Genomic DNA, 16,414 nt, shown 5'->3' with positions numbered 1-16,414 from the left:
TGTATATTTCAGATTCAGCAAATATGCCACCTTCCTCTCAAAGCCTTTCCTGAGTCCCCAAGAGAGCTGCTTCTCCTCTGTGAACTCAGTGCATTTGATCTGCAACTCACCTAGGACACGTAACACTTTCTATCACGTATTCTACTTTTGTAGGTGACTTGTCTCTCCTTCCTGAGGATGGAAATCATGCCTGACTTATCTTTGCATTTCTCATAAGCCTTAGTAATGGCTTTTATGATATTAAATACTATATATATAAATATATATAGAGAGAATTTACTATCATATATATGTATGAGTTTATATATATATATATTAACATATGTGAGATATATATATATATATACACACACACACACACACACACACACACACACACACACACAAACTGAGAAACAGTGACAAAAGAGGAGAATCATTTCTTTGATACCCATAGGAGCAAATGATCCTACAGACCCTTTAAGGCCCATATAGTTTCACCTAAAATCAGACTCACCATCTCATGCCACTACTCTGGACAAAGCAGAATTCTTATTTTGTAACTCCTGTTTGTCAGCACACATGAGATGTGAGCGTCTTCACAGCTTCTTCCCCACATCTTTAAGATCAGCTCAAGTCTCACCCTAAACCCCCTTCTGGAGACAGACCTGATTTCCCTCATAGCCAAACCTCCCAAAAGGGTGGGTATTTGCCTGTCTCAATTTCCTCATTTTTTCCGTGGGCTCTTCAAGCCATTCTAATCTCGCTTGAGCTCCCACATTCATAATGACACTAAATGAAAGGGCTCTCTTGGCCACATTCAATCCTATGTACCATACCCTCCTTCTTGAAACACTCTTCTCTTGACTCTTGTGGCACTCTACCAGATGTCCACTCATGTCTCTGTTGACCAATTCTTTGTATCCTCTTTTCCTCATCATCTCTACCTCATCTTCAAATGCTGGAGTTCCCAGGCCTCAATCGTGGGCCCTCTTCCACTTTATGTTCTCTTCACACTTTCATTCACACCCAACTCTGAATACCCAATAGGCTCACCAGTTGCTCAATCTCAACATTTCTCAAGTTGAACCTGTAATCTTTCCTATTAAATAAAGTCCCCCTTTATTGTTCCCAGCTAATAGAAGTGTGCACATGTGCAATCTGTACTTCTCTCCATAGGACTTAACCACAATACTGTTAAAATAATAAATTATAAATTAGCTATTAAACATCTGGCTCCCCCAATAAAATATAAGCTCCCTGAGAGGAGGAATTATGTCTGTTGGTACTTATTTGTTGAATGAATGAGTTAATGAGCAAATTAATGAATGCATGAGTGAATGAATTTGGCTAGAAGACCTTCCCAATTCCATCCATCCCAACATTAATAAATTATGAGTTCTCTCATGGAAACAGAGAGCAGATTGGTGGCTGCCAGGGGCAGGGGGCAAGGGGGAGGTGGGAGAAGTGAGTGAAGATGGTCAAAGGGTACAAACTTCCAGTTATAAGATGACTGGGGATGTAATGTATATCATGGTGACTATCGTTAATAATGCTTTCTTGTATATTTGAAAGTTGCTAAGAGAGTAGGTCTTAAAAGTTCTCGCCACATACAAAAATACAACTGTGGGGTGATGGATATGCTAACTAACCTTATTGTGGTAATCATTTTGCAATATATACATATATCAAATCATCATATTGTATACCTTAAACTGACACAATATTATATTTGAATTATATCTCAGTAAAGCTGTAAAGAAAAAGAATTTATGACTTCTCTAGTGGGGTATTGCCCTTGAATGCATGCCCCAGAAAAAAAAAGAAACTGTGAGATTGAAACTATCCATAAAATGTGAACAAATAAATAAAGATGCTTATCCAGAGGAAATGTTTGAGTATAGAAATCAGCAATTTAGGTGCAGATTATAATCTTTGTTTTGCTTCCAGAGCCTGTTGGTGCTGGGCTTTCCCACTGCAGAGTGAGGTCCACATAATGGTCTGTTTCACAAGCTCTCACAGGCAGGAATGTGGCTCTTCTGACAGTTAACAGGCCTGGTCCACACAGCTGTTTCCAAACTGACAGCAATTCCCCTTGCATATCTCTAGCAATTCAAAAAACTGCTTTTTCCAGTAGATCTATTCATAGCTTGATCAAGACTATTTTTAAAAAAGAAGATGTATTCTTTTTAAAAAATACTGAGAGAGACTAAGATGGCATACTTAAAGATCATCCAAGCAATTGAGCCTTCTGGAACTTTCTGTTTTGAAACATTTTTGCAACATGCCTTTAGGTGTGGAGCTTTAATAGTGTGAAACAAGCTCATGAAGTTTAAAATCAGTACGTGTGTCACAAACACTCAGTAAAGTGAGTATGTGGAGCATTGTGTAGGACATTTCTTCAAATTCTCTTTTACCCAGTGCCTTCTATAAGTGACATGACTGCCATCCTGTGAAACTCTACTCTTTGAAGGTGGGTCATGGATTTGCACCTTTGTATCCTCTGTAGCATAAGCACTCTGCTTTTTAAAGAATGGCACTAAGTGGGTATTTGTTGAAATCAGTGTTATCAGCAATTTTGCTTTTTATATGGCAGTTCTGCTTCTGTCCATCCCTGTGACCTGGGCTGTCCCTAAGCACAGGCTGACCCCAGAAGGACATCTCACTTGGGTCCACCATCTTCACAGCATTGCATGCACTGGAATTCACTGGCTTCCTTCTCCCCATCAGACCACATCTTTCCTGTATCCTGAGCCATCTGAAATAGTTTCTGTGAAGTGCTGATAGAACATACCACCCTGTGAGAATGTGGTGGTTGCTAATGGGTTCATTTTTTTATCCTCCCAGTTAATATAGTTATAATTAGTTAGTTATAATAATGTAGCAACAATAACAATAGCTATTTATTAAAAAAAAAAGTGCCTGGCACATAATAGATACACACTAATTATTGACATTATAATTATCAGTGACAATGACCATTGTTATTGGTAATAATAACAAAATGATCATACTGAGCTCATACTGCACTGGGCTTTTTCTGTTTTTCTTGCTTTTTAAGGTATTATCTCAAGGAAGATATTGGAATTATAGTTATTTTGTGTTCAGGGGTTGATTTGGAGTAAACAAATCATTTACTTTCTTTTTTTAAAAGAACAAACTGTGTGTATAGGGGTATGTGTGTATGTGTGTGCCTGTGTGTGTGTGTACATGCACATGTGTTTCTCTTGATTTCAAAACAATTCCGAATCTTTATAGAATGGTGGTTGCGTATGCAGGTTTTGGCATCCAACTGCCTGGGTTCAAATCCAGCTCTGTCACAAGCTAACTTCTGTGACCTTAGGCAACTTACTTAACCTCTCTGAATCCTAATTTTCACCTTTGTAAAAAGGAATAATTATAGTACCTAACTCAAGTATTATGAAGATTAAATGACATAATGAATGTCGTGTCACATAATAGCACTCACTAATGTACATTGTTATTTTTTTATTATGACTCTTATTTAGAAAGAACTGAAAAATGCAGAATAGGAAAAAAGAAAATAGTCACATGTCATTTTATAACCACTATTAACATCCCAGACTGTATGCTTCTGATCTTTTTCTGTTTATATGTGTGCTTAAATATATTCAATTTTTATAAAATTAGAAATTATTATATATTACCACTTTATAATTTGCTTTATCAATTTACTTTTCTATGCCTAATATACACTCTTGTATATAGTATTAATAGTTGCATATTAGTTCATCATATGTGTGTTCAGTAATTTATTCACTGGACATTTAGATTGCTTTGAATTTTTCACTCATGAATAGTAATAATTTGAAATAATCTAAATACTCACCTTCTGGTGTGTATTAAGATTAATTTCTTGGCAAAAATTCATAGAAAATCATTTAATAAGCTACAAAATATAAAAAATTTAATACTTTTAAAATAAATTGTCAAATTGGCTTTTATAAAGACTTTAATTTTATTTTCATCAAATATATATGAGGCTTCTAGTTTCCAAGTAATCTTCCCAAGCCTGGGTAATATATATGCATGCATATATATTTTTTTATCTTACCCAATCTAATGGCTTCTGTAGGGCAATATGGGGCAAGTCATTTTAATTCTAAGCCTCAGATTCCTAACTTGTAAAATTAACTAATGGGTAGAGAATTCAGAAATATAGTCATAGGTCATAAAGTTGATACTGATTCCAGAGCCTGTCCATGCTCCATATTGGAAGTGTAGCTCAAATGAGAAAGAACTGTGGTGAAGTCAGGTTAACACCAGGTGAGGCTGAAGGGATGACTATCGGAGAGCATTTCCCTGGTAATGTTGTGACTGTCCAGAAAGTCTCAGTGTTCATCAGACATGCAGATTCTAATTCAGAGGATGATGTGGATGACATATATAATTAAAATCTATGATTATATTTATTGCCATCTGCCTTGCTATAAAAGACATGCTCCATAAGGACAGGGATCTTTGTCTTGTTCACTGATGTATTTTAAACACCTAGCACAGAGCCTGACAATAGTAGGGGTTCAGTAATAAACATCTATTGAATAAACAAGCTGAATGACTCTACTCTTAACCTATCCAGAGGCTGCACACCCTGGTAACCAGCAGAATGCCCTCCCCAAGATAAGTGTAGGTGAGCTGCCATGATTGAGGCCTCTTCCCAGAAACCATTGCTGTGTCGCATGACACAGGCTTTCTCAGATATGTTAACACTTGCAGCCTAGTTAAGATTCAGCCTCCTCTGCTAGAATCCACACGCTTCACAGCAATATTGGGTCTCTGCTCGAACCCATGTTGGTTGTCTTAATAGTTCAACTCATGGGTAGTAGTATTTCCAAGTTCTTAGCGATACTCCATTGCTGTGCCTTTGTCCTACGTAGAACAACCACCTTATGGACTAGTTAAGAGTATGTTGTATGAGATAACATATAATGTACAATATAGAACTGTTCATGTAGGCAATATGATGTAGGATTTAAAAGCCCGGGATCTGGAGTCAAATTCCTCAGTTCAAGTCTGGGTTCCACAATTTAATAGCTGTGTCACCTTGAGCAAGTTACTTGATCACACAGTGTTCAGTTTTCTCATCTGTAAAATGCAAATAGTACCTACCTTGTAGGATCAACGTGTGGATGAAAGGAGTTAAAACATGTGAAGAAATAGATATAGAAAGTGAATATTACCTATTTTGATAATTACTATTAGCAGTAATAATCTCATTGAGAATTTACTATGTGTCAAAACCCAAATTTATATTACCTCAGGTAATCCTTAGAACAACTCTGTAGACTAACCATAATTGTTATCCCTACTTCAGAAGGTTTTAGTAATGCCCTAAAGTCACATAACTGGTAAGTGGTAGAAACTGGATTTAAATGCAGGTGTGTCTGAAATATTCTCTCATAGAGAAAGTTTTCATAAGAGAATTAGAAATATCTACGTTCTCACTGTCATTAAAATTTCGAATATCTGATTTCTCGTCTTTTTAGTCATGCTCACAACCCTAGAACATTTTTCAAGAAACTAATTTAAATACGTGTGAATATCTAAGCAACAGTCTATTGGTCTGAGAGTCAGTGGTTTCTAAGGACTCTTACAGTCACTTTTAGCGATTCTACCGTGGTCCAGTTCACCAATTTTTGTGTTTCCTCCACTAGGATTTAGAAAAATCAGTCAATTAAATAATTAAATACAATTTAGAAGCTATAGGGTGGCAAATGATGACCAAAACAGATAATTTGCATTCCATGGGTTTGGTAAACATAATCTCATGAACAGAATAGCTTTCTTTGCAAGATCAAAATGTAACCGTTTCAGGATTCATTTTCAACTGTGTGTTGAAGTTACAGGTGCTCTAAACCTAACAGTGATTCTCTACCTGGTGTGGAAGTGTCCTGACACCACCAGTAGTAGAGACTCATCTATTGTAAAGTAACTGGTTGACTGAGTGCCCGGTGAGTGGCCAGTAGCCTTCTCATCACAGTGACAGACTTGACATTTGAACCCTTTTCAGACACCCTAGCAGACAAAACAGTAAAACTGAAAAGCAATCCATTTACAGATGTCAACCCAGCCACTATATTTGTGGGTATGACTTGCTATGCCGTATTTCACAGATAATTTTTTATATCCTTGAGATTTGTTTTCACTGAAGTACACTATAAAATGTTCTTTTACCTTTTGCCAGGTGAGTAAATTGTGATATTTGGTACAGTGTACTGAGAACTAGCATGGCTACAAATTGGCAGACTAGTGGTAATTTGTGCATCATGCTTATTCAGGAAGCCCATTAGAATGTCAGCTATGATGGCATGGGTTTACACAGGATTCAAGTTGATGCTTGAAGATCATATTTTTCTCTTCAACAGGTTAATTATGTATGGCTTTGTGAAGGCTATGGTATATGCTGACCAGCTGAAAAATGGAGACTTTCACTTCACTGACTGTTTGTTTTTTGGTTCACTGATGTCTGCTACAGACCCAGGTAATTGCCCAAATAATATGTTTCCTTCTTTCTAAGAGTCAAACATTTAAATTGAATTTTTCTCTAATGACCATCACCCAAGTCTACATAATAATATTCCTTATTCCTTTTCACTTGCAGTTGACATATCTGTTAGTGATTACAAAAAAAAAAGAAAAGAAACAGGTGAATATTCTAACACCTCTCAAAAAATAGTTCTGAAAGCAATTTCAGTAATGGGAAAGACTCTTTAAAATTCATTACTGTTTATTTCTGTAGAATATGTAGCCATTTTGAGCTGTGGTCCTTAATTTCTCTCTATTTAACTTTCTTCTTTCAAAAATGCTCTATTGAATTAAATGGTAAAAAATAATTTTTTAAATTGTTTGCTATGTAATGTTTTAAACATATTAAACGTAGGGAGAATAATAAAAAGAATCGTCATATACCCTTAAAATTACCTAATTATGATGATTATCAAATATGGCCAATGTTTTTATGTATACCCTTCTACACTCCTTCTCCCTATGACTGAATTATGTTAAAGCAAATCCTAGACAGCATATCATTTTATTTGTAAATGTTTTGAAAAATGACCATTGTCATTATGAAACCTAAAAACATTAATAATCTTTGTTAATGTTATCAGAGAGCTAGCCTCTGTTCATATAGCCCCAATTGTCTGTCATTATCATTATTAGTTTGTGTAGTAATTTGTATAAATTAGGACCCAAATAAGGGCTACACATTACAATTGATGGATATGACTATTGAGTTTCTTTTAATCTATATGTTCCCCTTCCATCTTCTATTTTTCTTTTCACTTATTTGTTGGAAAAAAAGGCAAATTGTCTCATGGTTGAATTAAATACGGTTGCTTAAAATGTTCCTCTAGCTTCTGTATTTCTTGTAAACTGATGGTTAAATCTAGAGGTTTAATCAGATCTTGTAAACTTCTTGTAAACTGTAAACTGATGGTTAAATCTAGAGGTTTAATCAGATCAGCATTCATCTTTTTTGGCAAGATTACTTGCTTGCTATGAATCTCTATAGCATCACATCAGGAAGCACATATTGTTTAGTGACTCACCTGTCAGCCTGATCCATCACACTACTGAATTGCTACTCCAGCAAAGACCACCAGAACACACCTGTAGTTGAACAAGATGTGTTTATTACATGTTGTAATGAAGAGAATGCTCACCAGAGGAGCCATGAGACATCTCAGACAGTGTTAGAAAGGACTTGTTATAGGACTTGGTCTTATGCTTGGTGATTTTAGTGAAGGCTTAAGGAATTGGGGCTTTGCTCTGGATTAGATGCTGTCAGAAAGCATGAGTGATTGGGCATTTTAGTAAGTCTTATCCAGCAGGAGGAAAGACTGAATAGAGCCTAAGGCTACAATTTGTAAAGAAGCAGTGCCACTTATAATAGCCAAGATAGGGATGTTGTGGTTTGGACAGTGTTCATTTTTTGTGTTTAGATGTGATTACACGGTAGGCTTGTTTTTTGTCTTGATCCATTATGGTCACAGAGTAAACTTGTCTGATGTTTTCTGTGAAACTGTTTACACTCAACAAGAGAACAACAAAGCCCAGCTGATAGTGCCAGGCCAGCTCCCGTATACTAGGGGCTGCTCTTCTCTTTCTTAGAATGGCCCTCTGACCAGCAGTATTGGCACCATGTTTTAAATGCAGAATCTCAGGCTCAACTCCAGAACTACTGAATCAGATTCTAGAATTTAATATCCTCAAGTGGTTTATATGCACAGTAAAGTTTGAGAAGCTCTTAATGTTAGACGTCCGCATTTTAGCTAATGGCTTTAGTACCTGTTGATGGTTATGCTTAGTCTAGTATTTGTTCGGGGTTACAAACTAGTGGTATGCTAATTCTATCCTACATTTTGCATGTATTAGCTGGTACTCTCCTGAAAGAAGCAGTTTTCCAAGTCAACTATTTGAGTACCCTGTGATAATTATTTGAACAAAAAATCAGGACAAATTATTTATTCTTTTTGTTTATTTACTAATGTTCTAATTTTCAAAATAATGAGTTGTTTCTCTATCATCTCCCACATATGATCAAGGAGGTGGTTTGGGGCTTTTTTTGAGTATCATATCAACACATGGATTTAAACATAGTTGATATGTTTCAATCTACTATTGTATTTATAGTTTTTGATCAAAATATTCCATCTTTGACAACTGGGAGCCTCTTCAAGTTTCTCCTATATCCTTTTGCCACAAACCCAATAGTCTTTCATAGATTTCTTGTTTTGGAGCAGGACTAGATGTTCCAACCTTATTTTGTATGTTTTCTGTACCCTGACTTAGAACCAGACATTTCTCTAAGAAGACTTGGTTCTTTCTACGAGGGAAATTTATTTAGAGACCAAAATGTGGGCACTGGGTGTTTTCATTACTATTGTATTGGTCATTGTTTCTACATATTTTTATTTGTTTTGAAGGAGAAATAATATCACAAATTCATATTAATATTATTACTTCCAATTTAGGATTATAGAAATTTAACTTAACTGCCTTGAATTTACTTTGCATTTAAATTTTTCTTCTGCCTACTTTTCTTCTTTCTATTACATTAATATAATTTCTTACTTCCTTTAAATATATATATTTTCAAATTTACAATACACATATTATTACTAAAAATATGATTATTGAAAACTGCTTAGATTTCATTGTGGTTCTTTTTAACCTTTGTGTATGTGCCACTAGGATGAACAGTTAAAAATTACTCTGTTTTAAGAGCTCTTGAAATAATCCTCTGTGTGGGTAAGCCACAAGTCAATTATACAATAGTGTTTATTTCATTTTGCTTTTAATTTTTGTTTTAAAATTAGATTAAATATCTACAGAATTCCAAAATGAAAACCATAGGACAAAAGAAGAGAAATCTAGCTTCTAGACCTGTCCTCTCTATCCTAATTTTTCAACCATTTTGGTTGGTTTTTAGTTTACGCTTCTATTTTTATTTTTTTAACATCTTTATTGTAGTATAACTGCTTTACAATGTTGTGTTAGTTTCTGCTGTATAACAAAGTTAATCAGCTATACGTATACATATATCCCCATATCCCTTCCCTCTTGCGTCTGACTCCCACCCTCCCTATCCCACCCCTCTAGGTGGTCACAAAGCATCAAGCTGATCTCCCTGTGCTATGCAGCTGCTTCCCACTAGCTATCTGTTTTACATTTGGTAGTGTATATGTGTCAATGCCACTCTCTCACCTCATCCCAGCTTACCCTTCCCCTCCCCGTGTCCTCAAGTCCATTCTCTATATCTGCATCTTTATTCCTGTCCTGCCCCTAGGTTCATCAGAACCATTTCTTCTTTTTAGATTCCATATATATGTGTTAGCACATGGTATTTGTTTTTCTCTTTCTGATTTACTTCACCCTGTATGACAGACTCTAGGTCCATCCACCTCACTACAAATAACTCAATTTTGCTTCTTTGTATGGCTAATATTCTATTGTATATATGTTCCACGTCTTCTTTATCCATTCACCTGTCAATAGACACTTAGGTTGCTTCCACGTCCTGGCTATTGTAAATAGTGCTGCAGTGAACATTGTGGTACATGTCTCTTTCTGAATTATGGTTTTCTCAGGGTATATGCCTAGCAGTGGGATTGCTGGGTCATATGGAAGTTCTATGTTTAATTTTTTAAGGAACCTCCGTACTGTTCTCCATAGTGGCTGTATCAATTTACTTTCCCACCAACAGTGCAAAAGGGTTCCCTTTTCTCCACACCCTCTCCAGTATTTATTGTTTGTAGATTTTTTGATGATGGCCATTCTGACTGGTGTGAGGTGATACCTCGTTGTAGTTTTGATTTTCATTTCTCTAATGATTAGTGATGTTGAGCATCCTTTCATGTGTTTATTGGCAACCTGTATATCTTCTTTGGAGAAAAGTCTATTTAGGTCTTCTGCCCATTTTTGGATTGGGTTCTTTATTTTTTTGATACTGAGCTGCATGAGCTGCTTATATATTTTGGAGATTAATCCTTTGTCAGTTGCTTCGTTTGCAAATATTTTCTCCCATTCTGAGGGTTGTCTTTTTGTCTGTTTATGGTTTCCTTTGCTGTGCAAAAGCTTTGGAGTTTCATTAGGTCCCATTTGTTTATTTTTGTTTTTATTTCCATTTCTCTAGGAGGTGGGTCAAAAAGGATCTTGCTGTGATTTATGTCATAGAGTGTTCTGCCTATGTTTTCCTCTAAGAGTTTTATAGTGTCTGGCCTTACATTTGGTACGCTTCTATTTTTAAATCTAAGCAAACAAACATGAACACGCTCGACTATATACTACTGCACACATGGTTCATCACCTTGCTCTTCTTTAATTAACAGTATTTTGAAGAGTAATCCATAGCAACATATAAAGAGTTTTCTCATTTTCTTTTATAGCTGCAGAGTACTCCGTAGTTTATTCAACCAGTTGCCTGTTAATGGACATTTGGGTTCTTTTTTGTCTTTAGCAATTATTAATGGTGTTACAGTTAATAACTTTAAAATTAATAGCTTTCCACATTTTGCTCCTGTTTCTTTGGGATAGATTTGTAGAAACAGGTTAAAAGGTATTTGCAATTTCCTAGATGCCAAATTCCTCCCCATAAAGTTTGTACCATTTTGCATTCACACCAGCAACATGTGACAGTATCTGTTCTGTACAGCCTTGCCAATGCAGAATTCTGTTACAATTTTGGGTTTTTGCCCATACAATAAGTGAGGATATGTATCTCTCTGTGGCTTGACTTAATATTTCTCTTAATATGAGTAAGGTTGAACATTTGTTCATACGTTTAGGGAACATATGCATTTTTTTTTCTGAAAATCAAATGTTTATAAGATGCCCTTTTTCCAGTAGCGTTGTTGGTCTTTTATTTTTCATGCTTTAGAAGCCCTTAATATACTAGGGATATTAACCCTTTGTCTGTAATATAAGTTACAAATATTTTTTGCACATTTTTGTCTGTTTTATTTTGCTTATGGGATGGGGGAGGAAAAAGCCTTTTTTAATGTATGATGTTGACCTGCTTCATGGAAGAGATGAAATGAAAGTATGTCTCAGATTTAGAACCCGTGGTGTCGATTAGAAGATCAGAGTCCTAGAGTGGTGTACAGGGATAGACCGTTCCGTCTCCAGGCCTAGAGGAGACCTGGCCACTAGGTCTGTTCATTGCTGTTCATTGCTGGAATATTTCATGCTACCATCCCCCAACCCCAGGGAAATGCAGAAGTCCCTTGGCATCCACGGGAATGGGGCCTCAAGTAAATTATTTTCAATCCATCAGTGATTTCTAGTTAGTTCAAGTTATTCTCTTCTGCCATATATGGATACTTTGCTTTTCATAGTCAGGTCCCATTTTAGGTCACCTGTGCACAAATCTGCATTTTGAAAAGCATTGCATCCATTGTTTCTTGGTCCCAATGCTAATGGCCAAGTTGTTGTATTTTATGGAGTGATTCAGCCAGCTCCATGTGTGTTGTGTTCAAGCTTTGCTCCTTCTGTGACTAGTGATATTCCTGAGGTTATGTTTACATGACACAGGAAAAGTGATTGAAAGAGAAAAAAAAAATCTAGCTCAGTAAGATGGTTATTTATCTACATTGTATCAAACAACTGAGCTGACTGAATTTTTTAAAATACAGAATTGACTCACAGCCATAATGAGAATCCTGGGAATCAAGTCCACTTTCCAAGTCTGGCACAGACCAGCTGAACAACTTTGGGCACCCCTTAGCCTCTCTAGATTTTATGGGTTATTGAAAGTGGAAGATATTCGATCTCATCTTTTCCAACCCCTTCATTTTACAGATGAAGAAACTGACTTTTCATCTGTAAAATGAAATGTTTCGACTAGAGCCCTTTCCAGCTCCAACATTTGGCGCTTATTTCTGTGAGACTGCTTTTTTGGTTTTTTAAAAAATTTTATTTTAAAACAAGTTTTTGTTTTAAAGTAGTTAAAAGTGAACCCAAAGCCCTCCACGCAGACATTTGGGGTTCTAACACCAACTCAGCAAATGTTAGAGAAGATCTCACATAGCAGAGACCCACACATGAACAGGAATACTTAAGCTCCCTTTTCTTCTGGGAGCTAATTGTTATATTCAAACACACTGAATCTACTCTCTGCTAAATTGGTGCAATTTAAGATCTTCAACAACCGTTAAACACCTAGTTAATCTTACCCCACAATTATTCATTTATTGCCTAAATTATTGTGACTCACTGATTTATGAAAGAGAACCTATGCTCTCCAGGTCTGATTTTTCTTGGTCTTCTTTAAATTAATTCTTTCCCATTTAGCCTTAGCTAAATCTTAGTGAGGTATTATTAACTATTCATATTTTTCTTTTACAGTTACATATTTAGACTTAAATCTAATTCTTCCTGCATATTTCAGACTCGCTTCAGCCAATTTTCAGTTTATCTTCAGTTCGGGTGATTTAGATATTAATTGATTGATTTAATTTCCTCCTTTCCTCACTGATGAAGATCTTGCTGATGATGTAAATGTCATCAGCATCCCTTAACAGAAAGAGTGGATAACTAAAGGCAGAGCCCCCAAAGAGACCATGTATGATAAACTGCAGGGTATGGGAAGAGAAGTACTTGCAGGGCTTGATCGATGAACCAGCCCATCTTCAGGTGTGTTTAGACAAGGAAAAATAGGAGGATGGTGGAGGGGAGAGAAACAATCAACAAAATGGTAATAGAGTAAGAGACCCAACAACTGGAAATAGATGCTATAGTTAATATCCCTCTTTTTACAAATGGCCAAAGCCCATTAGGAGTCTCTCTGACCTCATACTATCCTCCTGTCCCTTTCATCACTGACTTGGGTCCCAGTTTGGTATATTTAGATTATACAAGATAATGATTTCTATTATTAAGTCTGAAATGTCCCTTTATATGGAGTGAGTGACACAGAGAGGTCTTTAAGGTATGTAAAGATACTTGGGAATTCCACTGTACCCATGTGCTATTCCTTGAACACACCAGTCTTTTTTTTATTATTATTATTCAAGTATAGTCAATTTACAATATTAGTTTCAGGTGTACAACATAGTGATTCAATATTTTAATATACTCCATTTAAAGTTATTACAAAGTAATAGTTATATTTCCCTGCACTGTACAATATATCCTTGTTTCTTATTTATTTTATATGTATTAGTTTGTAACTCTTAATACCATACCCCTATCTTGCCCCTCCCCCTTTTCTCCCCACTGGTAAACACTAGCTTGTTCTCTATATCTGAGTCTGTTTCTGTTTTGTTATATACATTCATCTGTTTTATTTTTTAGAGTCCACATATAAGTGATAACATAGTGTATTTGTCTTTCTCTGTCTGACATTTTACTAAGCATGATACCCTCTAGGTCCATCCACATTGTTGCAAATGGCAGAATTTTAATCTTTTTTTATGGCCAAGCAATATTCCATTGTGTATATATACCACATCTTTATCCATTTGTATGTTGATGGACACTTAGGTTGCTTACATATCTTGGCTATTGTAAATAATGCTGCTATGAACATCAGAGTACATGTATCTTTCAGAATTAGTGTTTTCATTTTCTTTGGATATGTACCCAGCAGCGGGATTGATGGATCATGTGATGGTTCTATTTTTAGTTTTGGGGGAATCCTCCGTACTGTTTTCTATAGTGGCTGCAACAATTTACAATCCCACCGGCAGTGTACTAGGGTTCCCTTTTCACCACATTCTTGCCAACATTTGTTATTTGTAGAATTTTTGATGATAGTCATTTTGACAGGTGTGAGGTGATATCTTATTGTGGTTTTGATTTGCACTTCTCTGGTGATTAGCAACGTTGAGCATTTTTTCCTGTGCCTATTGGCCACCTGTACATCTTCTTTGAAAAAATGTCTTCTGCCCTTTTTTTAATTGGTTGATTGTTTTTTGATACTCAGTTGTATGAACTGTTTATACATTTTGGATATTAACCCCTTATTGGCCGTATCATTTGCAAATATTTTCTCCCATTCAGTAGGTTGTCTTTTCATTTTGTCAATGTTTACCTTTACTGTGCAAAAGCTTTTAAGTTTAATTAGGTCCCATTTGTTTATTTTTGCTTTTATTTGTTTTGCCTTAGAAGACAGATACAAAAAAATATTGCTAAGAATTATGTCAGGGCTTCCCTGGTGGCGCAGTGGTTGAGAATCTGCCTGCCAATGCAGGGGACACGGGTTCGAGCCCTGGTCTGGGAAGATCCCACATGCCACGGAGCAACTGGGCCCGTGAGCCACAATTACTGAGCCTGCGCGTCTGGAGCCTGTGCTCCGCAACAAGAGAGGCCGCGATAGTGAGAGGCCCGCGCAACGCGATGAAGAGTGGTCCCCGCTTGCCACAACTAGAGAAAGCCCTCGCACAGAAACGAAGACCCAACACAGCAATCAATCAATCAATCAATAAGAACGTGAATTTCTAAAAAAAAAAAAAAAAAAAAAGAATTATGTCAAAGAGTGTTCTGCCTATATTCTTTTCTAGAAGTTTCCTGCTTTCCAGTCTTATATGTAGGTCTTTAATTCATTTTGAGTTTATTTTTGTATATGGTGTGAGGAAATGTTTAATCTCATTGCTTTACATGCAGCTGTTCAGTTTTCCCAGCACCACTTACTGAAGAGACTGTCTTTTCTCCACTGTATACTCTTGACTCCTTTGTCGTGGATTGATTGACCATAAGTGTATGGGTTTATTTCTGGACTCTCTATTCTGTTCCATTGATCTATGTGTCTGTTTTTGTGCCAGTACCATGCTGTTTTGATTACTGTCGCTTTGTATAGTCTGAAAGCTGGAGTGTAATACCTCCAGCTTTGCTCTTTTTCCTCAAGATTGCTTTGGCAATTCTGGGTCTTTGTGGTTCCATATAAACTTTAGGATTATTTGTTCTAGTTCTGTGAAAAATGTCATGGGTATTTTAATAGGGATTGCATTGAATCTGTAGATTGCTTTAAGTAGTATGGATATTTTAACAATATTAATTCTTCTAATCCAAGAACATGAGATATCTTTCCATTTACTTGTATTATTTTCAAATTCCTTCATCAGTGTTTTATAGTTTTCAGAGTATGGGTTTTTCACCTCCTTGGTTTAATTTATTCTTAGGTATTTTATTCTTTTTATGTGATTTTAAACAGGATTGTTTTCTTGTTTTCTCTTTCTGATAGTTCATTATTAGTGTATAGAAAAGCAACAGATTTCTGTATATTAATCTTGTATCCTGCAACTTTACTGAATTCATGTATTAGTTCTAATAATACATGAAGACTGTTTGGAGACTTTAGGATTTTCTGTATAGAGTATCATGTCATCTGCAAATAGTGACAGTTTTATCTCTTCCCTTCCAATTTGGATGCCTTTTATTTATTTTTCTTGTCTGGTTGCTGTGGCTAGGACTTCCAATACTGTGTTAAATAGAAGTGGTGAGGGTGGGCATCCTAATCTTATTCCTGATTTTAAAGGAAAGGCTTTAAGCTTTTCACCATTGAGTATGATGTTAGCTGGAACATACCAGTCTTGCTGCTGCCTCAAGGCATTTGCATTTGATGTTTCTCCATCCTCACCATCTTCAGGTCTTTTCCCAAATGTCACCTCAATGAGACCTTCCCTAACCATCCTATCAAAAATCACACCCTTCTTCCCCCCAACACAGTTTGCCCCAAATCACTGTGCTTCCCATCCTTTTTCCTTGACTTACATTCTTGTACAGCACTAATCACTATTGATCTACTATTTATTTTATTTCCTTATTGTTCCTTATTTCTTTGTCCCTCTGAAAGAGGAGCGCTTTTTTTTCTATTTTTTCTGTTTTTCTTTTCCCTATCTTTTCACTCTTATATTTCTAGTATTTAGAACAGTAGGTTTTCAATAAATGCTTGTTAAATTAATGAATTAATAAA

At 36.0% G+C, this 16,414-nt stretch overlaps 1 protein-coding gene across 4 annotated transcripts in view; it reads left to right on the top strand.

Annotated features, from left to right (window-relative positions):
* Positions 1 to 16,414, top strand: part of SLC9A9 (solute carrier family 9 member A9) — a 560,292-nt gene that overhangs the window by 149,808 nt on the left and 394,070 nt on the right. For all 4 annotated transcript variants that reach the window (XM_007188090.3, XM_057545832.1, XM_007188089.3 and 1 more), the window contains exon 5: positions 6,366 to 6,481. In XM_007188090.3, coding sequence (XP_007188152.2) covers positions 6,366 to 6,481 — 116 coding nt within the window. The remainder of the gene's footprint in view (positions 1 to 6,365; positions 6,482 to 16,414) is intronic.

The sequence above is a fragment of the Balaenoptera acutorostrata genome, chromosome 4 (genome assembly GCF_949987535.1).
Source record: "Balaenoptera acutorostrata chromosome 4, mBalAcu1.1, whole genome shotgun sequence".
In the NCBI taxonomy this organism is placed as follows: domain Eukaryota; kingdom Metazoa; phylum Chordata; class Mammalia; order Artiodactyla; family Balaenopteridae; genus Balaenoptera; species Balaenoptera acutorostrata.
This window is presented reverse-complemented; position numbering and strand designations above follow the sequence as displayed.